Genomic DNA, 22,878 nt, shown 5'->3' with positions numbered 1-22,878 from the left:
CATCAGCATTGAGCATGCTCAAACCATTCAAGGCTTTGTACACCTCTATCAGATCACCCCGCTGGTGCCTAGTTTCCAGACACTGTAATTTGCAAAACTTAAGCCTTTCTTCGTAAGAGAACCCCTTTGTCCCATTCACCAATCTAGTTGCCCTTCTCTGTACTCGTTCCAGCAGCTCTACATCCTTCCTGAAATGAGGCCTCCAGGCCTGTATACAGTACTCTAGGTGTGGCCTGACCATTGCCTTATACAAGGGAATAATCACCTCCTTATCCCTGCTAGAAAAATTCCTATATATCATTGACAATACACCATGAGCTACTCTTGCAGCTCGTCTGCACTGCTCAGAGAACTTCATATCTGCCTGCACCACCACCCCCAGGTCCCTTTCGTTCTCTACCACTGTCAGTGTAGTACCACAGAGTTGATACGTTGCTCTGGGGTTGCTGTTTCCCATATGTAGTACTTTACATTTGTCAATGTTAAACTTCATTTGCCACCTCGAAGCCCATCTGCTCAACCTTTCCAAATCCTGTTGCAGCAGCATAGTGTCAGTAGTGTCCTTGACAACCCTGCCAACCTTCGTATCGTCTGCAAACTTGGACATTAAGCCTGATATACCATCATCAATATCATTTATAAATACAGAAAACAATAAAGGCCCCAATACTGAACCCTGAGGGACTCCACTAATAACATTAGTCCACGATGAGCAGTGTCCATTGATTACCACTCTCTGTCTTCTCCCCCTCAACCACCCCTTTATCCATAGCAGCAACTTGCCTCCAATGCCACACTGCTCCAATTTGTGCAGCAGTCTTCCATGTGCAACAGTATCAAAAGCCTTTCTAAGATCCAAGTATATAATATCAAAGTTATTCCCTGCATCCAGTTCTTTTGTGACTGCATCATAGTATCCAATCAAATTGGTCAGGCAAGACTTCCCCTTAACAAAACCATGCTGTGTCCTAGCTATAACTGAAGTCTTGTCTAGATGATCCTGCAGTGCTTCTTTCACCAGTGCCTCCATTAATTTTCCGGGAACAGAAGTTAAACTCACAGGTCTATAATTACTTGTGTCAGCCTTTGATCCCCCCTTTGTGAATTGGGGTCACATTTGCACATCTCCAGTCAATGGGTACCTCCCCTGAGTCCAAGGAAGCTCTCATAATTATGGCTAAGGGTTTGCTTACCTCCTTTGCTGCCTCCTTTAATATAACTGGATAGATCCCATCCACCCCAGGTGCCTTTCTTGTGTTTATCTTCAACAATTTCTCCTCCACTTTGCTCTCAGTTATTACAAGATTCTCTAGCTTACTGCTAGAGTTGAATACACCTCTGGCATTCCCCTCGCTGAATAACTCCTCATGTGTGAATGTCGATGCAAAATATTCATTTAGTTTGTTAGCTACCCGAGCAGGGTCATCAACAGTTGACCCATCGATCTCAAGTGGACCAATCTGATTCATCCCCTTCCTTCTAGAGTTTACATAAGTAAAGAACTCTTTGCTGTTTTTCTTCGCATCCCTTGCCAAGGATCTCTCGTAATCTGCCTTCGCCTGCCTAACCTCCTTTGTAACTTGGTTACAGATCAACTTGTATCTATCATAGGCATCCGTGTCACGTGTTAATTTGTATGTATCCCATGCATTTTTCTTCTCTGCCATATGCCTCATTAGTTCATCTGACAACCATTTAGGCCTAAACCTTGAAGTTAACAAATATCTTCTTTCGTCTTCTCAACCTCTAACCCAAGCAAGGTACTAAATACTATAGGTGCTAATACCTCTTGTGTTTGAGATTTTCATAAAAAAAAAAATAAAATAATTAAAATACTTGTGCAAGAAAGAGAAGTGCACATCCCACTTCTTGGTTGTCATATATAGGATCTGTGTGTTAACACTGATAGTTGAGTAGTTAATGAGAAAAAGCTAACAGTCGTGAACGGGCAACTTTCGAACTTTCCGTCTTCCTAATTTACCCTATAAATGTGAGAATGTATTACTCCAGAATATTTACAATATTTTTCTGGTTGGTCCCTCAGGGTTTGGTGCCATGCCCATTGTTGTTTTCTGTATTTATTAATGATATTGATGAAGGTATATCAGGCTTAATGTCTAAGTTTGCAGGGTAGTAATGACAGTATGCTACTGCAACAAGATCTAGAAAAATTGGGCTGAGAAATGGCAACTGAAGTTTAATATTGACAAATGTAAAGTACTGCATTTGTCAATATATATGGGATTACACTCGGGGTAGTGTAAAATGAAAAATATCTGTGGGGGGGGAGTAATTGCGCAGTTAGATGTTAGATATGAAGCCTTTTGAGCAGAGCAGATAGGCTGCCAGGACAGCTCATTGGGTTCTGTCAGTGATATGCAGGAATTTTGCTAGCAGGGATAGGAGCTGATTATCCCCTGCAATGAGGCCTGACCTCTGTGGTAAGGTCACTTCTTGAGTACAGTCAGTCCTCGTATAGCACGATAGTTGTGTTCCTAGAAACCCTCGTGCAATGCAAAATTGTGCAATATAAACAACAGGCCCTATGGGAAAAACAGGGTTAGGTGCCGACCACCCAAGATTGAACACACATTTGTAATCAAAACATTACCAAACACAATAAATAATCGTAATAAAATACTTAGGTATTTTATTACGATAAGTAATAAAATATTTTACTCATTCATTTTTATTTAAGATAAGTATTTTACTCATTTTTAGGGAATAAAGCACAATTACAAAACGAGGAGGCACGCTTGATACACATAAACAAAGCAGTGCATGTGTAGCAACTGAATAAACAACACCGTAAAGGCAGAGATACACTATTAACACCTCACATTTTATTAAAGCACATTTCTAGGGGTTACTACCATAAAACAATAAAAACAATTTCCAGTTGCGTTTCTGCTAGTGGAATCTGTTATAAACTCGATCTAATTGCATTTGCGATTATGGAATTGTGTTGGTTTTTACGTTATTATGGTGAAATGGGTTTCCCCTTCACTGATATAAAAACATAAATACATTTTCAGAATCTTCTCTTCATTCCTATCGTGTTGCGTTCAGTTGGGGTGATTCTGCGTTCGACTGCCATTTTTTGTAAACACAAAGGCGAATCGTGCATAAGCGAATTCGGTTCGTGTTATATAAGATATCGTTCCCCCATTTATAAATCATGTATGATCGAATTCGTGTAGTGTAAACACGTGTTATACGAGGACTGACAGTACTGCATATAGGTCTAGATGCCTCATTTTAGAAGGATGTAGAGCTCCTGGAACAGGCACAGAGAAGGGCAACGAGATTAGTAACAAAAAAAAAAAAAGTGTGCTCTTACCAAGAAAGACTTCAATGCTGCAAATTGCAGCGTCTGAAGACTAGACACCTGTAGGATGATTTGATTGAGATGTTTAAGGCTTTGAATGGATTGAGCAAGCTCAATCTGCTGGGATTTTTCCTGTTGCTCAAACTGAACACGATGGGGCATAAATACAAATTGAGGAAGGATGGTTGCAGAATAGATATGCAGAAGAGGACAGCTTGAATAAATTCAAGAACTATAAAAATTATTGGTGAGGATGGATAGGTGAAATGGGAAGTTTTTTTTTTTTTGGCCGAATCTGTATAAGCTATCTTTCTTGCATCATTTGTCACTACTAATATGTGCATCCAGCAATCATTGAAGATATGATCATTTAATCCTAGTATGTATGCAAAATATGCCTCCGTAGCCGAGTGGGCAGGAGCAGGAGTGCAGTAGCACACGCTCTTTGAGTAGACCGGGGTTCAAGCCCCTGATTGCTGAATACGGTCGATCTGCCAACCCGCACTGGACCAGCGTGGCAGATTATGGTCCATTTTCCCTCAACATGAATTGTTGAGGAGGCTTCCATCCTGCAGTGGGTTGATAATGGCTGCACTTTACTTTTTTTATGTATGCAAATAGTGGCACATACTACTTGGAAAACACTGTCAACATGCAATGTTCAGCGGAGCATCTCTGTGCTGATGGTTACAGTTACTCATCTATGGATGGAAGTACAGTCCAAACGTAAGCTGGAAGATGTCCATACTTGTGATAAACTTTTTTGTCAATGTTACATTGTTCAAGCCACATAAACATGATTATAGCCTTAAATTTATTTAGGGTAGCAACTTCCATAACAAAAGATGGAAGTCTGTTCCACCAATCAACCACTCGCTGACTAAAGGCCAGCACACATCTATTCTACAACTGTTTTTCCTCAATTTCAATCTATGCCCCAATCAGGTTTTTAATCTGAGCATGAGGAAGAATCCCAAAACCCATTCAAGGTTTTTTACACTTCAATCAGATCACCTCACAGGTGCCTACTCTCCAATTTGCAAAACTTAAACCTTTCTAAGTAAGAGCACCCCTTTGTACTTGTTCTAGCAACTCTAAATCCTTCCTAAAATGAGGCCTCCAGACCTGTACACAGTACTCTAGGTGTGGCCTGACCATTGCCTTGTACAATGGGATAATCACCTCCCTCTCCCTGCTAGCAAAATTCCTATATATCATTGAAAAGACTTCACAACTGCCCTGGCAGCCCATCTGCACTGCTCAGCAAACTTCATATTTGACTGCACAATTACCCCCAGGTCTTTTTCACTTTCCACTTCCCTGAGTATAGTACCACACAATTGGTACTATTTGGTACATTTTTCTTGGGTTATTGCTACCCATATGCAGTACTTTGCATTTGTCAATGTTAAACTTAAGTCGCCACTTCTTTGCTCAACTTTAGCATTAGCATTAGTAGAGGCATTTGATGCAAGAAAGCAAGCTTATGCAGCATCAGCCAAAAAAAAAAAAAAAACCCACTTCCACTTCACCCCTCTGTTCGTTCAAAATACCTGTCCAGCTGAGCCTTAAACTTATTTAGGCTATCAACCTCCACCACAAGGGATGGAAGTCTGTTCCACCAACCAACCACCCGCTGGCTAAAGGCAAATTTCCGCACGTCTATCCTACATCCGTCTTTCCTCAATTTGAATTTATGCCCTCTCAGGTGATTTTTCTGAGCTAGAGGAAGAATCCCATCAGCATTGAGCATGCTTAAACCATTCAAGGCTTTATACACCTCTATCAGATCACCTCGCTGGTGCCTAGTCTCCAGACACTGTACTTTGCTTGCTTAAACCATTCAAGGCTTTATACACCTCTATCAGATCACCTCGCTGGTGCCTAGTCTCCAGACACTGTAATTTGCATTTGTCAATGTTAAACTTAAGTCGCCACTTCTTTGCTCAACTTGTCTAGATCCAACTATATCAGTATCAGTTGGAGTGGCATACTGTCTTTACTGTCGTTAACAAGCCTGCCAACCTTTGTATCATCTGCAAACTTGGACATTAATCCTGATATACCTTCATCAATATCATTGATGGATACTAAACAACAATGGGCATAGCAGTGAACCCCGGGGAACTCCACTAATAACGTTTGTCCATGAAGAGCAGTGTCCATTGATTACTACTCTCTGTCGTCTCCCACTCAACCATCCCTTTATCCATTGTAGCAACTTATCCATAATGCCCACCTCTCCAATTTGTACGGCACTCTTCCACGTGCTACGGTATTAAAAGCTTTCCTGAAATCCAAGTATATGATATCAAAATTATTTTTGGCATTCAGTTCCTTTGTGACCACATCATAGTATCAAATCAAATTGGTCAGACAAGACCTCCCTTTAACAAACCCATGCTGTGTCTTATCTATTACTGCAGTCTTGTCTAGATCCTGCAATTCTTCTTTAACCAGTGACGCCATTATTTTTTCCCTGAACACAAATTAAACTAACAGGTCTATAATTATTTGTGTCACCTTTTGAACCCCCTTTGTGAATTGGTGATACATTTGCACACCTCCAGTCCATGGGGACCTCTATTGTAAACCCCAGTGATCCGATAGTTGTGCAAACAAAAAAAAAATTTTTTTTTTTTTTTTTAAACAGAAGACATTTACAAGCAAACCTGCTGTATTTCTAAGTATTGTCTGCAGAAGATCCACTTCTTTTTTGATCACTTTTGTATGTTCCCGGTGAAAATAAGACTGCAGACTTTTAATTTCATTTAGAACCAATTTTAAATCATCCATAGCGTTCTTAGACCCTAACTGCTGGAGAGCATCTCGTCTCATTTCTCCATTTTTATCAGCAGAATGCCAAAGTGCAGGGAATATTCTGTAACCTTCCACAATCTTTATAGTTTGTTCTGCAGTCCACTCCATGATATCAGAATTCCTGGATAGAAAAAAAGGCCTGGTCCTCAAAATTATTTACTTGTTGACCTGAAAGACTGTGTTGCAAGGAGATTCCAACCCGCACTGGGAAATGTGTGCCTAGCCATGTGCACAGGTTTGACATATGCAGCATTGCATTCCTCATGTCACATGAAAAGAGGCACCATCTAAATGAGCCATTAGGTCAGTTGTTCCAACTTCCAATTTTAGGGGGAATAGAGTTGAATGAAACAGCCCAGAAAATTAAATAACTCTTAGGTATTTAATTTTCTGTTTTATAAAAATGACTATTGATGCAGTCCATTTTAAGAAAATTATAACATTTCAGCAAACAGAATCTTTACTGAATTTCTTTCACCAATCAATTGTTACCTTACAGTACTGTAAAAATAAAATAGCTTCTTATAAAAGCAATTAGTTATTTTAATTTTTCCACAAACTAGGCTTCATTTCAAAAGTAATTTACAGCCAACAAAATTTTTAATATATTTCTTAAAACTCCTGCTTAGCAACTGAAGTGCTTATAAAAATTATTGAGCACAGAAAATATATATAAATAAAATCCAAAATGAAAATCATTCATTTTGGACCACTATTTCTATAATCACTATATCAGCCAGGCCTAAACTTTCAACTATAATTTTACTTTTATTCATAAAGACTGCTTCTGCTAAAATTATTTTACTGCCAGTTGTCTTTGAAAGGTACTGAAGATTGCTCCCCTGAATGATGCATTTTTGGTAGTAAAATTTTGAAAATTACTGGGGTACTTCGTAAACCCCATGTGATACCTCAAGGGTGGAAGCTGGCAGAATTGACAAGAGTACATTCGACTTATGAAGATAGAGCATATCCCCTCCCACATCCTTGCTTAAAAATATATAGAAATGAGCTTTAAATGAGCATAGTGCCTTGCTGTTCTGTTAAATATCATATTATTATTAAGAATTTTACAGTACAATGCTTTAGAATGGAATTAAATTAGGAACAACTAAATTATATGATTGACATTAGCTGAAAATTTATATAGCCATAAAACACAGTATTTGTTCCGATTTCTTCAGGCTCCTGGATCTACCACGGAATTTAATTTAGATAAGGTAAGAGTTAAAAGATCACAGCTAAAAAAAGGATGTTTTTGAGTATCGGTTATATATAGCCAACATTTAACTATGGTAACCATTATGTAAGTAAATATTTCCATTTATCTAACTTATTTATTTACCACTGATGACAGATTTCACACTTCAAAAACATTTTAACTCAAATGTTTCTGACATCTAGCACTTCCTACTGTTCCCAGGGGTGACCTGCACTTGGTTCAAATTAAAAAATAAATACCGTGGTCAAATGGTATTTGAGAAATAAAAAAATATTTTTTTTCGGTACAAAATTCTTCACATTTAACATGCCCTTTTGAAACTTTATCTTAAACTGATTGAAATTTACTACAGGAGTAGAATAATCATGTCAAAGTGGGTGACTGACAGGTTGATCAGCCAAAGAGCACATATTGGGAAAGTGGGATGCCCAATAATTTATCATATACTTTTAATTTAATTCTGTCTTTAAATTTATGACTAACTTAAGCAATATATTATCATATTATTTTGCAGCAAATAGAATAATTTTTACATTAAGCTTCTATAAATAGCCAACACAATAGATATATGAGAACAAATAATTAGACAGTAAGAACCAGAGCTGTAATGCTCAATAGAGAACAAATAATGGAGCACAGTTGTTGCATCTGCTGTCTGTCTTGATTGAAGGCACCAAACCTATAATTGAGCAGCAACATTTTATATTTAGAGCAGGTTATTGTGATGGCATGCTGTCTCAGGTTTCCATTATTATGTTTGAGATAAGCTTGTTGAAACTTGGTGGGGGTAGAAATTTTGGTTACAAAATTTCTATCCCCACCAAGTTTCAACAAGCTTATCTAAAACACAAAACCACCTCAATATACTTGATTATAACCATCATACTTAATTATATACTTTAGAATTAGCAAAGGCACATGATGCAAGAAAGCAAGCTTATATAGCATCAGCCAAAAAAAAAAAAAAAAAAAAAACTCTTATTTCACCCATCGAATATACTGTGGTATCACGTCTCCATATGAGCTAGTCTTTGTTTTGTAAATTATAACGAGTTAGTTTTGATGCTGCCTTACTGCATCAAAACAAGAAAAAAACTGTCAAATATGTAGTGCAACATAGTTATATAGATATTCGATTGTGTTGTCATAATTTTATAATCAGAATGCCATTAATAAGCTCTATAAACTTGTTCAATTTAAAAAATCCTAGGGCTGTTAATTACAAAATTCATGCTACTAATAGCTAGCATATTTATCTTCTTATATGCAACTAAGATTATGAATACTCTTTTGTATTATAAGATGTTTAAGAGCATGCAACTTACCGATATTAATTGATAATACAAACAGTAATCATTCCCATATCTGTATAAGCGAGAACATTTTGTTAATAATATAATATATAGATATATATATATTTTTTTTTTTTAAAATTAGGATACAAAAGTATTTTCACAATTCTGGGAATAAATGCCAAGTTATTTGGACATGCAATGTTTTAGTGATGATTGGCTTATTGCACAAGAAATATAATCTCACTGTACTTCACGTAAATCTTTTTATTTGCACTAAGTATATATAAAAAAAAAGGAACACAGCACACATGAAACAGGTTAACACAGTTTTAGAATACGAAGTTTAACGTATCCACGTTATATCATAGATTAATAATTGCACCAGGCACCTCTTCCGCCATCTTGATTTTCCGCGTATTCGATGATTAAATTCAGAATCCCTTTAAGTATGTGGCTGTATACTGGTCCTCTGCACCTCTATTAACATAAGAAAGCTTTTCTTGAAAAATAGCTTGCGAAAATAAATAAAATACTGCATGAAACAAGAAATTACTGACAAAACAAAAATCAACCACGCTCACGTTGCAATAGACCAGTTTCACCATGAAAGTACTACAGTAGTGCTGGGGGCAGAATTCAGGAAGGGAAGTTAGTTGGCAGCGCGACGCGCGCCTGCGTGTCTGAAAGCCGTGTTGGTGAAGCTGCGGGTGTGATATTCCAGTCGAATCTTTTATACTTTATGTTCGCTGTATATAGGTCCTGATGACGGGGTATTCACATATAGTACTGTGATTTTCCGGGTGCTCTGTTATACACATCTGTTTATTGTTTTACCTATTTTGTCATGGAAAAGTTGCATAAAGAACCAGACACGTATAGGAGGGATTACAACGCTTTCATCAACGAGCTGAAGCAGTTCCACCTCAATAGGGGGTAATGTATTATTACTTTGCTCCAGAAATCGCATATGAGCATTTACTTATATCTGTATATATTATTGCTTGCAACATCGAACCAACACGGTAGTTTTTAATTAAGCCTGCTTCTTGTTTCAGCACCCATTTCCGCAGTCTACCTAGGATTAATGGTCGTGAAATAGACTTGTATTCGCTGTACAACCAAGTGACCGCCTTGGGCGGGTGGCAGAAGGTAAACGTTTGCTATTTTGTTTTCAGTCCTCAGCATAAGTGTTTGAATTTACCTTTAAATATTTGTAGTACAGATGAACTATGGAGTATAATTTTAGGATTACATTAAACTTAGTTACCTGTTTAATTATATGTTGCTGCGAATCTTATCAGGTAATACACTAAAAGTAGTAGTGTTTGAGTTTAATCGTAGCGTTCCGTGAGCTACTGACTTCACTTTCATCGTTTGCTCTGAAAAAACCTGTGTTGTTTTCATCGGTTCACCTGTGACCGCCGGTGATCGCGGGGCGCTTTATCGGTGTGCGGTATCCCGTTTGCAATTGACAGTATTTTAAAAGCTAATAACAATCGTTCTGAATGTAAATGACATTTGCTGACATAGCATATCCTAAACAAAGGATAAGGTGTTAAGCCTAACGTGGAGCTACATTATATGACGTAGTTGCAGTGTTCAGAAAGTATTAAAAGTATTTTGTAATGCTTAAATAAAGATTGGGTTTTTATATATCATATATTGAAGTACAAATACACAATTAAGTGCCGATGGACACTCCCTGCATATATTACTGTTTTGTTTATATCCGTGCATTCTCTGTGTGGGTGTGTATACGTATGTATATAGTGTGTGTGTATATATATATATATATATACACACACACATACACACACACGATATATATACACACATATGTAGAGAAGTGTATAATATGTAATGTTTTTAATTCTTAAGGTTAACGACAGTCAGAAGTGGGAAGCGATTTTGGAGAGCTTGAAATTACCAAAAGCATGCATTAATGCTTCACTAGCACTTCGTCAGTTATATATCAGGTATGTTTTTGCACTAAAACTTAGCTAATATTTTAATATATAGTTTACATGAGAATAAGTTATTTCAAGTAGTTAAGTTGATTTACAAAATCTTCTGCAGTCGCTTAAAATATTAAAAGCTTCAAACTTGTTGACTAGTAGTTTAACACTTTTACTAAACGTTTTATATATGAACACCAGTTATTAAAGGTTTATGATATTAAATTAAGGGATGCCAATTTTAAATTAATTTGTTGAAATACTGTATTGCTGTTGCTTATGTGTCATGACCAAAACTCAATGAATAGCTTAACATGTTTTTATATAACCTGAAAGCTATAAGTACTTTGATTTTTGTAACATGTTAGAGAGAAAGTATGTTTCATTGGTTATATTTTGTTTGTTTCGTTTTTGTTGACAGCTTTTCTGATTATCTAAGCCATGTACACAAACTAACTGTAATTTGTTGATTATGCTTTTACTTTTTTATCCTCTAAAAATGGTATAGTTCATTCAGAATAATTAATATTTATGATGTTTTATTTTGTTCACATTTTGACAATGGGAATAATTTAAAAATGTTAATAGCTTAATAACATTTTGAGTTTTTTAATTTTAAGTTAGTGTACATAACTGTGAGGTCCTGCCCATTTAATGTTTGCATAATTTCTTTTCATATATATATATATATATTCATTCATAAGAAATAACTTAAGCTATTTGTTATTTTCATTACAAATTTTAGTATTTTATTTTGATCCATTGTCATTTATGTGTAAGGTGACTGCTCATTTCATAAATAAAATTAGTAGTGGTCTTTAAACACTGTCATTTGCTTATGACATACCCTTCTTTCCTTTAAATGATTGGACTTGATTGAATCAGCAGAAATAGTATTTTTATTTATTTCATTTTTAAATTAAGTAGTACAGGTAATTATGATAAGTGTGATCAATTTTTAATTAGTATTGGTAGTGGCAAATGGTGCAGGGAAGCAAGCTTATACAGCATCAGTTAATTTTTCTTATTTACACTAATAATTTGTCCTTAAATTTATTCAAACTGTACTCTTTCACAACACCAGATGGAAGTTTGTTACAAAAATCAATTCAAAAAAGTCTGGCTGAAAGCAAATTTTGGTACATTTGTCCTCTAGCCATACTCCATTTTTTTTTTTTTTTTACCCTATGAGGGTTTTGAAACCCATAGATTTCATGTACATCTCCAAGGGATAGACATTCCCTTCATATAGTTTACACTTTAACACTTCTGTATAAAACAGATCTATAAGATTGGATTCATTTCTATGGTCAAGGGTTTGATATGTTTTTGAGTGCTGCCATAAAGTGTTTTGTGACTGGGGGAATTGCAGCAATGAATAATGATTGGAAGATATCATATCTGTTAATTGGCCGCTTCCAGTCCTTTTATCTCTGAACGTTCCGTTAATTACACTGATTATACATTCTAAGATATGCGCAAGATGTATTTCTTGTGCATATCTTAAAACAAGATTAGTATTTGTGTTGAAAGCCAGAAGCTTTTGTTATACCCAATGGGGGGGGGGGGGACCACTACCTATATTTTCATCTTTCCATAAATATCTGTCCAGCAATCTTGCAGTTTTCTCCAGGCTGTTGACTTCAGTTACTATGGAGTAACTTGTTGCTGTGATTAGCAGTTCACTTGTTAAAGGACAACTAAACAGTTCAGTCTATAATTCTCTTCCCCCCAGTGTGAATTTATCCCTGGTTTTAGCATCACTTAAGATGATTATTATTGAACATAGTCTTAGAAACTTGCTTATCTATGATACCCTTGCTTCTGTTGGGTTGGCAGTACATTTTCTGCAAGCTGTCAGCATCATTGCTATTAGTTATTTGTTTTGGGCTCATGTTAGGATGTCTTATATATTGAGTAATTAAGAAAGGAGAATGGGAGTTCTTCCTCAAAAAAAAAAAAGTAGTTATAACATGATTTATTCTCTAGTACATTAGAATCATACCCCTACTTATTTGTTAAAAGTTAATTTTCACTTTAATAAATAATTAATTTCTCTATTGAAAGTAAGCTGTAAGGAACTTTGGCAATTAATTACATAGACATATAAATTATAAGGTTCATTTGTTGGTAGTGGTTTTTTAATATGAAAAAAAAAAATGCTAAAAATAGCATAATTGTCTAATAAAATTTTTTTGATAGGATTGATTGGTATTGTAACTTTTTTTTTAATATTTCAAGGATTATAAATAACAATTTGAGAAAGAATGGTTTAAATACTACTTTCTTGAAAATATGCTGAAGGCTACTGATGTTTATTTATATAGTCTATATATTATTATATTGGGATTGTTTGGTTATAAACTTTATTTATTTTATTTTTTTATATTTTAAGGGTTATGAGAAAGGATGGTTGAATTACTTCTTTCTTGCTTAATCCAAGGTACTTACAAATTTGCTGAAGGCTGCAAATGTTTATGGTGTATATTAGTTTGTTGGAATCATAATATTAGGCACAAGGAATGTATGCATGGGGTTCCCCATGCTTAACAGAGAACACTAATGATCAGGTAATCAAACAAACAATTGAAAAAAAAAAAAAAAACTATTTTGGCAAGAGTATATTTCAGTCAGCATTTGTGTATTCCTGTAGTCATTGTCATTTTTTTTTTTTTGGGCTAGTACATTTCTATATATATTGAGGATGGAACACTAATATTTATATTGGACATCAGTCAGTTTTAAAAATAATCCTTTATAGAAAATAAAAAGTCTTATCATTATTACAGAATACTCCTTGTCTTTTAAAAAATAAAAAAATGCCCAAAGAAAGAGATATAGGTAACAAATATTCATCACATAGTGAAAAGTAGGAAGAAAATCACGTTGGATGAGATAGCAAGGGACTTTAAGGAAATTCAGTAAAAAAAGATAAAATAAAAAAAATGTAGTTCTGTGGTATTAGCAGTGGCCAACTATTATTGATAAATTAATAAAATGATAATAAAATAGAGCCATCTGAGAATTATCATCCAATAATGAATGATATGAAGATACTGTTGGAGAATTAGGTAGTAAAATACATTTATTATCAGTTGCTACCAAAAGCTAATCAAATGATATATCCAGTTGGCTAGATATAACTGATGATGTTATTGAATAATATTTGAGAAATGAACCAAAAAACCATTACCGTTATACTATAGCTGTATTAATCTGTTCATATCATGATCATGACAAAATATGTTAGAATGTTTACTTGAGAAATAATGTGATCATATATTAGTAACATTTCACTTTCTAAACATCTGTGATAATTAATAGTGGCAAAATGATGTAAGGAGTGAGATTATACAGTATCGCTCAAAATTGGGGAGGTTATCAGATGTTTGCAGTCTGTTATCACAATTTATACATATGTAGGTTTTATGTTTACTCAAAAGTCTTATATCCTACTAAAATTTATGGAAGTAGATATAATGTTTGCAGTAATGTTGGGAATGGTTAACATGTTCAACCTTGTCTGTCAGCCAGCCTCCCACTTCCTCTTTCAGTAAAAGAAAGACAGATTATGTGCATTCTATTGCATATTGTGAGGAGAAGCTAAGGAAGTGTCTGAACCTAGTGTTGCAAAATGTGAATATCCTTTGTATTTTGGCCACAAGATTTTTGATCAAGACACTGGCTCTACATATGTGCTGTTTTACATGCAGCACAAATTTGAGGATGTGGCCAACTGGGAAAATTAAAAGTATGACTGCTGTTCCTATGGTGTGGCAAGAACTGTGCTACCACACTAATAATTGCTATTTCAGAATGGCAGAAATATCAAGGGTATCTAGAAAAAGCAAGCACAGCATCAAATACCCTAACATAAATTTTCAATAAGGCCTGTTCCACATAATGAAGATCTGCCAATATCAGATTCTCCCAAAATCATACGAATACAGCAGACTTCATGTGTTTTTCTGCAAAGATATTATTGATCTTCTGAATGAAATAGGCATTGAACATGATCCTGAAATGAATGGTGTATATTTATTGATGTCTTAAAATTAAGTTTAAAAGAGTTTTGCTGCACAATAGAAGTACATTCCCATCAGGTCTTCTACTTCAAGCTGTTAGCTGAAAAGAAAAAACATAATGAAAGTTTGTCCAAGATCCTGAATGCATTAAAATACCATGACTTTGCTTGGAATAACTGTAGTGATCTTAAGATAACTGGATTGTTTACATCTGTACAGAGAGAGAGCGGTTTCACAGAATACTGTTGTTTTCAACATTTATGAGATAGTTGTGAAACAGGAAAAGTGCAGCAATGTGAAAAGAGGGAGGAACCAATGAAAAGTAATATAAAATATGTTACACTGATTGAACCAAAAAAGGTTTTTCCACCTTTATATATAGAGCTTGGATTAATGAACAATTTTTTTAAGGCTCTGGACAAAGAAGGAATTGGATGCTGCTACCTTTCCAATTTAACAAATGCAAAAATGAAAGAAGGAATTTTCATTGGGCCTCAAATAAAGAAACTCAAGGATGGCATATTTGAAACACAGCTAGAGGATACTGAGCTGGAAGCTTGATGATTGTTTGAAGCAGTTGTGCATGAATTTCTTAAGGGAAGAAGTTAATTATGACTCTGTGGTGTCAATTTTACTGGAATGGTATAAAGATATGGTATGGTAATACCAAAGCCATTGGGAGATTGCTGTTAGTTGAGGGTAAACAAAATGGACTGTAAACTCTCTGAATGATGAAAAAAATTTGTAAGGAAATAGAATGTATGCAGTACATTATATGTTTGAGTATTTCAAAATGAATTACTTGTTTTTAAGATAGCACATGTATTAAAAATATGATATTTGAAATTGGTCTTTCATTAGGTTACTAAAATTTTGGTATATTTTTCAATGGAGATGTGATAGACACACATAATTTTGTAATTTTTGCTCCAGAGTTATTTTCCAGAGAATTTTTGTTACCCAATGTTATTAATCATTCGATTATGCTGTCCCAGAAGTTAAGTCAGTTTGGATCACATTTTTCCTATAGAAACAATGTGATAAATAGTTGTTGTGAAACCAGTGTGTTCAGCTAAAAGCATATATTTAACCCATGATTCAAAAATACTACAGGTACCAGACCATTTATCCGGCAAGCTGGAGGTGATCCGGTTTTCTGGACCAAGGCTTAATATATACTTAAAATATAAAATAAACAATGAAAAGTAAAGAAAGAAATTGTATTTAACAGATACAAATTAATACACTTCTAAAGCAGGGTCTGTTTAATCAATATTAATCCACTAATCTTCATTTGAAGATGATTCAACATCTGGGGTGACAGGTACAGGAAGAGAAGAAGCAGGCATTGAAGGTTGAAGGTTCAGGCTGAACTTCACTTGAAAGTTTCTGGTTGATCTTTGGAAATATGTCCTGCAGATTCTATTGTTTCATATACTTTGGTTTTTCTTTAATGAAAACCTCTTATATTTTATACATCCACATTATATGCTGCTCATCGATGAAGCTCTTTTGCTCCATTCCCCAAGTCAGTTCCTCAGTCAGGCTGATGCACTATCTATAGACACTTTCAGTGCACTGTCATCATCATCACTCTCATCTGATTTTTCTTATCAGCATTCACTATCAATGAGTTGGAGCACAACTGGAGCAACACCATCAATGTTTATACACTCTTGTATACTCCCTTCATCAAGTGACTGCCGACCGGGCTAGCCAGGTGGATTTAGTGCCTGCCTGGCAACCCAAAGGTTGCGGGTTCGAATCCTGCCTCTGGCTTGGATATCACGATGGTGCCGCACCTCCGGTTATGGTTGGATTTCATGGCCACGATACACGAAGGAAGCATGAAAAAACTGGTTCCTTCGTGTATTGCTCACATCATACGAAAAAAAAAAATCAAGTGACTTGGCTACTTCACATGACAAACCTTTTGCATATTCCAATAAATTCTTCACTATTTCTTCCTCACCAGACATACGAAAACCACAAAAATCAGGTTCATCATCACCTTCAAGAAATAAGTTTGATGGCCATAGTTTATGCCAGCCATTTATCAAAGTATCCTTGGGTACATTATCCCAGGACTTTGCTGTACTCCAAAGTGTGTCTTTAACATTGAATGCTTTCTGAAATTCTTTTATCCCTGTATCTTTGTTGCATCTAGCATTTTTCACAGAAATACATCCCTGTACCTGCACGAAGAATGCCTTGGTCTAAAGGCTGAATTAGCAAAGTACAATTGGGATGCAAGTAAACAGTAAAAAAACTTCAGCAGGAGGATGTGCAGAAGAATTATCAAGCACTAAAATAATTTTGCAGTCATCAGGTAGTCCCACAGATTTACAATGAGCCCTGGCGTCAGGCACAAAGTTCTTTAGAAACCATTCGGTGAAAATCTGTGTTGTAATCCAAGCTTGCATATTTGCCTTATAAATCACAGGAAACACTGCCTTCCTTAAATGCCCTAGGATTCTGACTTTCCCAACAGTGAGTAATTTGCACTTGTGGGTGCCGGCAGCTGCATTGGAACATGCAAGAATCATGTCATTCCCTGGAATCCTTATACCCTGCTGGTGCTGACTCATCTGGTGTTACATACGATTTCCTTGGTATGTAATGCCAGAATAAAGAAGTTTCATTTGCATTGTACACCTGTTTAGCTGACAGTCCCTCATCAGAAACCAACTTGACAAATTCATCTAAATACGCTTCTGCAGCATCGTGGTCCGCAGAAGCCTTTTCTCCACAAACCTTCATCTTGCGAATGCCGTGCCTTTGTTTAAATCTGTTGAACCACCCAGATGAATATTCAAATGGAGTTGTCAAATTTAATTCCTTGTGAAAAAGTTGAGTTTGGGCCATTATAATGGAATGATCAAGTGGAAAGTTTTCACTCTGACGCTGCCTAATCCATTCATGCAACACTTTGTCCACATATATACTCTTCAATTGGTGTAAAGTTTTTTGCTTATCCATTAATTTAGGCACATCACTGTCACCGTAGAATTTAAGTATCTTTCCTTCTGTTTCTTGATATCGTAGATAATAGATGTACCAACACCATACTCCTCACTGAAATGCTGCACTGAAGCACCTTTATCGAGTCTCATAAGTAACTCTACTTTCTTCGATATACTGAGGGAAAAATGTTTCCTTTTAGACATGGTATTAAATGAAAATTATAATAAATTGGGACAAATAATCGCATATATGTAGAGGGGCAAGTGTACACAGCAGCTGTCATACTGAAACTGACATGCAATTGATTGCTATGAATCACGCTTACTATATTCTGCACTTGCATGTTGTCAAAAAAAGCCCTCCAATTTGAAACTAGCCTGTTTTCTGGAAGCCGGATAAATGGTCCGGCACCTGTATAAAGTATAGTCCTACCACCACAAGAATAGGCCCAAATCAGACAATCTGTTTTAGAAGTAAACAGATTCATGTAGGAAAAGGGAGTAAATGCACATATTCAATTTACTGTTTAATAATAATAGAGTAATACTAATGAAAATAAGATAAACATACTGAAATTATTTGTGATAAAAGCAGCTTCAAATAATTGAAAATCAATAGACAATCTTTAGTCTAATTAGATATGTAAAGAATCCCTTTAAATAGGCTGTCCAGTAGTTACCTTGGCAGTATGATGTTAAGTCATGATACGACGAAACTACTGTAAATTTGAATTTAAAAATAATTGAAAGCAATCTCATATTAAGTGTTTGATTAAAGTATTTTAAAATGAATAAGATAGCATATACTTATTGTATGATATTTGGAATTGGTCATAATTGTTACTAAAATTTCAATATATATTTCATAGAGATGTAGTGACATAATTTTGTTATTTTGGAATCAGTGGATCAATTTCCTTTGGAATCTGCAACTTTTGCTCCAGAGGTATGATTTTTTAGTTTTTATTGGCCAGTGTAATTTGCCCAATCTTTCTTTAAATCTATTCCAATTATTCACTTCTACGATACCAGGTGATAATTTATTTCAACAGTCAGTTGACATTCTCTCTGAACAGGTGTATAATGCAAATGAAACTTCTTTATTCTGGCATTACATACCAAGGAAATCGTATGTAACATTCTCTCTGGTTAAAAGCAAATTTTTGCACATCTTTCTTTGTCATGATTGTATTGATGATTATTGATAATGAATAATACATCAAATTTAGAAATGTTTGTGCGACTTGCCAAACTTACTGAAATAATGAATTTTTTTTAAAGGGTAAAAGTGGAAACTATCTAAAATGTAGTGAATTCAGTGCTTTTTTTTTTTTTCTCTCTTTTGTAAAACCATATGTTGTTATGGCAATGTTAGTTGAGGATATACTAGATACCTGTCACATAATACCTGTGATGAATTTATAGAAATAATAGCATATCACAATCCCAGGGGCTCACATCTGGTGGCACACCCAGGATCCTGAGCTGGATATCATCATTCTTCTCTTTCTTGGTGATACCCTTCTACTTCTGACTCTCGCTCGCTCGCTCTCTCTCTCTCTCTCTCTCTCTCTCTCTCTCTCTCTCTCTCTCTCTCTCTCTCACAGAATTCAGAAATTTTTTTTTTTTTTTGGCTGGTGCAGCATAAGCCTCAGGCCTTCTTGCACCATATGGCCAATAATAATAATAATCACCTTAAATAAAATTGGGCAATGCTATAAATTACCTTTATTAATTACCTTTATCTAAAATATTGATAGAACTGATATGGAATTCCCACTTGTGAATCAAATGCACTGAAGTTAACCAGATTCTGATCATTTTTCAGAAACCAGATATGCTGTTTACACCTTCATGATAGCGGTACTGCTAGTAATCCATGGTATATAATATTTGTAAACTTTGCACATATCCCTTATGTGCAAAGTTTACAAATATTATACCCAGTCTATTAGATGTAATTACCAGGGTAAACAGGGATCAGAATATAATCTTAACGGGAAGGGCCAATCCTCTGTTATGCTAAGCAGCAGCAGTTGGTAGATGCATTATCACTATGTTGCTTAGCACTTACATTGCTGAATGTATTATTTTCTATACTTGTGACCCTATTTGGTATTTGAGAAGGTGTCAGAATAGGATTAATATTCGAATAATCAATATAAAATCCTGAAAATAAGAGAGAAACAAAGCAACACTCACTCTCAGCAGTGGAAACACAAATCTTCATCCAAGAAGCAAGCCCTCACAACCACCAAAGTCTATTTAAACTATAGAGGCAAATGGACATGGCTTTTGTTATGATTTGAGTTTAGTTTTTTCATTGCTTTCAGTCTGTATTTGGATTGTATGGGTAATTCCATTGATATTTGGCTGGACTGCAGTCAACAGCTAAAATACAATCTTTTTTGAAAAGTTGACAAGTGCCTAGCACTTGTGAACTTTTCCGTCACAAGCATCGGTCTTCCAGAGAACATGTGAACCGTATATTGACATGTTCTCCGGAAGACTGATGCTTGTGAGTTCCCTAGCTTTATTTGATTTCCTTTATTGTGAAAGCAGTACTCATACTTTGGTAAGCGTGAGTTGTAGGTTTGCATTGCTGAAGGAAAGTGCTGCTTTGTTTCTCTATTATATGCTTACGTCAGGAGAGATTAGATTTCAGGGCAATCCCTAATAGAGATATGTAACCTTGCCTAGAAATCTGATCATGAACCAGATGACATAATAGGGCCAACAGTACAGGAACCAGTAGCAGGAAGTGATCATGGAGTTTTATGGTGGATGATGAAGAGAGAGCGGTAGCAGTAGTTAAAGGCAGAGGAATGGGTTATAGTGACAGCTTAAGGTGCTACATGGCCCTATTAACTGAATAGATATCTCACAGAGAGCAAATACAATTGAATTATGGTATACCTTTAAAACAAAAATCACAGACACCTTGAATATACTTTTTAAAAAATACTCCATGAGGAGGATTCCAAGTTGGATGAATAATGAAGTTGTCAGATTACCTCAGCAGAAAAAGATGGCATGGAAAAGTTACAGAGCAATAAAAAGTACTGAAGCCTATAACAGCTACAAATTGATCTGTAATAGTGCTGCAGAAAAGATTAGTAGTTGTTACTTGGTTTTTAGGAGCATTAGCAACTAAGACCATATTCCTCCGGGGATATGCGGTGGTCATTTCCTGACCTTTCCGCATCCTCCGTATTTGATGGTCACGGGCTCGAACCCCAGTCTAATCAAGAAGCTTGTGCTACGCACTGCTGCTCCTGGCTACGGAGGCGCCAGAAGAGAAAAGATTAGGCTTGCAAAGGCAGATTATGAGAAATCGCTGGCAAAGAGTGAGGATAAGGAATTCTTCACACACGTGTGTATATATATGTGTGTGTGCAAAGAAGAGAAGGACAAACCAGATGGGACTTTTGTGTAATGGAAGTGGGATAGCATTAGATACTCCGGCTGATGTTGCAGATGAACTCACCAATTACTTTCCTTTGATATTTACAGAAGAAAAACCCTTTATGCCTTTAAGAAAAACCCTTTGGGAGTGAAGTTGAAAAATATGTAATTAATGATGTTGAAATTTCACATGATTATTTAATGAAAAAACTTTCATTGGATTCAGCAGAGATTTTGTTGGAATGAAAAGTGCCAAGGTATCTCCAATACATAAAGGTTCTAAGAGTATAGTGGGAAATTACTGAATGGTCAGTCTTACTTTGGTAGTAGGGAAAATCATGGAGGCAATGATCAAGGGTGGAACTCAGGATCATTTAGATAGAAATGTAATTCTGAAGGATATGCACCATGGTTTTGTAAAGGGAAAATCAAGTTTAACAAATCTGGTTAGCTATTTTGACAGGGTCACTCACCAGCTGGATTTAGGGAATAATTTTGACATTGTTTGTTTAGATTTCAATAAAGCATTTGACTCATTCCCACATGAGTGGTTACTTTATAAGCTGGAACAGGTTGGAATCACAGGGAAAATCTTTAGATGGATAGAAGGATGGCTACCAGGCAGAAGGAAGAGTTTTATTATAAATGTTATTCCTCAGATTGGGTTAACGTAAGAAGTGGGGTTTCCCAACGATCAGTATTGAGATCACTGTTGTTTTTTGATTTTTCTTAAATGACATCAATGAAGGGATAGAAGGCATGATGTCTAAATTAGCAGATGATGTAAAGATTCGTAAAGTAGTTAATGATCACCGTCAAGCAGAGCTTCTTCAAAGTGATCTAGATAGACTTCAGGGATGTTCAGAAAAGTGGCAGCTATGCTTTAATTCAAGAAAATGCAAGGTCTTACACCTGGGGAACAGTAACCTCAAAATAACTTATACACTTGGTGGACTAAAGTCAGTAGTGGAAGAAAGGGACTTGGAAATGTGTTTTTGAAAATTACATGAAATTTCTGTAACTGTTATAGATCATTTAACTCTCAACTTTTAGTAATGTTACTGCCCCTCTTGGTACAATTTCTGCCATTATTCTAGCCTTATTTGTATAAAGATTATCTTTATGATGGTGTTAGGGGTTTATTCACATGGTCCTCTCAGCTTTGGAAATGATTCTAAACAATCATCTGTTTATGGAAATAATTTCTCTTACATGCTTATGAAGCATATTTTCTATAGCGATATTCCTTTTACTTGTAGGACATAGGGTATTTATGTTCTCTATAACTTTAAAGATTACAGTTGTTTTGTATCTGTTCTGTATAGTATATATTTTTTTCAAATATTCAGTTCAAATGAATCACTTTGCTATGTTTAACTCTTATTTTATTACACTGGATCTTCACAATTTTATATATTGTTATTAATGACCATATATAAATATGAGAAGATCAATTTGAAAATTTAATCATCTGTTAATTTCTCTGGTATACTTGACCATTATGAATATTATATCCTTTGATATCTGGTTTCCCCTCTCATTATTTTCTTATTCAATATGTGTAATAAATTTTATTAGTATTTTGTTATAACTTTGTTTAGCTCTGTGTGCTGTCACCAACAGAATGTGACATTTGTCTTTTCCACAAGCCAGTCACTAAGAGGAACATGAGTTATACATTTTGTAAACATATTGCTAGTATATATCTCTTGTGTATACATAATTGGTATGTTTTCTCCCCAAATGTTACTCTTCAGATCATTCTCATATAGGTAATAATTTCATTCTTTGGTAATAGTTTATACATATTCATCTTTTCTACATGTTTAATAGATTTTCTTAAAGTATAACTGGAAAAAAAAAAA

General features: G+C 35.3%; 2 protein-coding genes across 4 annotated transcripts in view; one reads left to right on the top strand and one right to left on the bottom strand.

Annotated features, from left to right (window-relative positions):
• Positions 1 to 9,480, bottom strand: part of BORCS5 (BLOC-1 related complex subunit 5) — a 166,494-nt gene extending 157,014 nt beyond the window's left edge. The window contains exon 1 of one of the 3 annotated variants that reach the window (XM_090388943.1): positions 9,055 to 9,480. The gene's annotated coding sequence lies outside the window, so the exon portion shown is untranslated. Of the gene's footprint in view, positions 1 to 8,695; positions 8,792 to 9,054 lie in introns of those variants that run through there. The other 2 variants (XM_090388944.1, XM_090388942.1) reach the window with 2 other exon arrangements.
• Bap170 (Brahma associated protein 170kD) overlaps positions 9,352 to 22,878 on the top strand; it is a 557,627-nt gene continuing 544,100 nt past the window's right edge. Inside the window, exons 1-3 of the mRNA XM_090388941.1 lie at positions 9,352 to 9,598; positions 9,721 to 9,814; positions 10,544 to 10,641. Of these exons, the coding sequence (XP_090245067.1) occupies positions 9,510 to 9,598; positions 9,721 to 9,814; positions 10,544 to 10,641 (281 nt within the window). The 5' untranslated portion in view covers positions 9,352 to 9,509. The remainder of the gene's footprint in view (positions 9,599 to 9,720; positions 9,815 to 10,543; positions 10,642 to 22,878) is intronic.

This window comes from Mastigoproctus giganteus, chromosome 14 (assembly GCF_048544385.1).
Source record: "Mastigoproctus giganteus isolate SK-2022 chromosome 14, ASM4854438v1, whole genome shotgun sequence".
In the NCBI taxonomy this organism is placed as follows: Eukaryota; Metazoa; Arthropoda; class Arachnida; order Uropygi; family Thelyphonidae; genus Mastigoproctus; species Mastigoproctus giganteus.
Note: the sequence above shows the minus strand (reverse complement) of the source record. Positions and strands in the feature narration are given on the sequence as shown.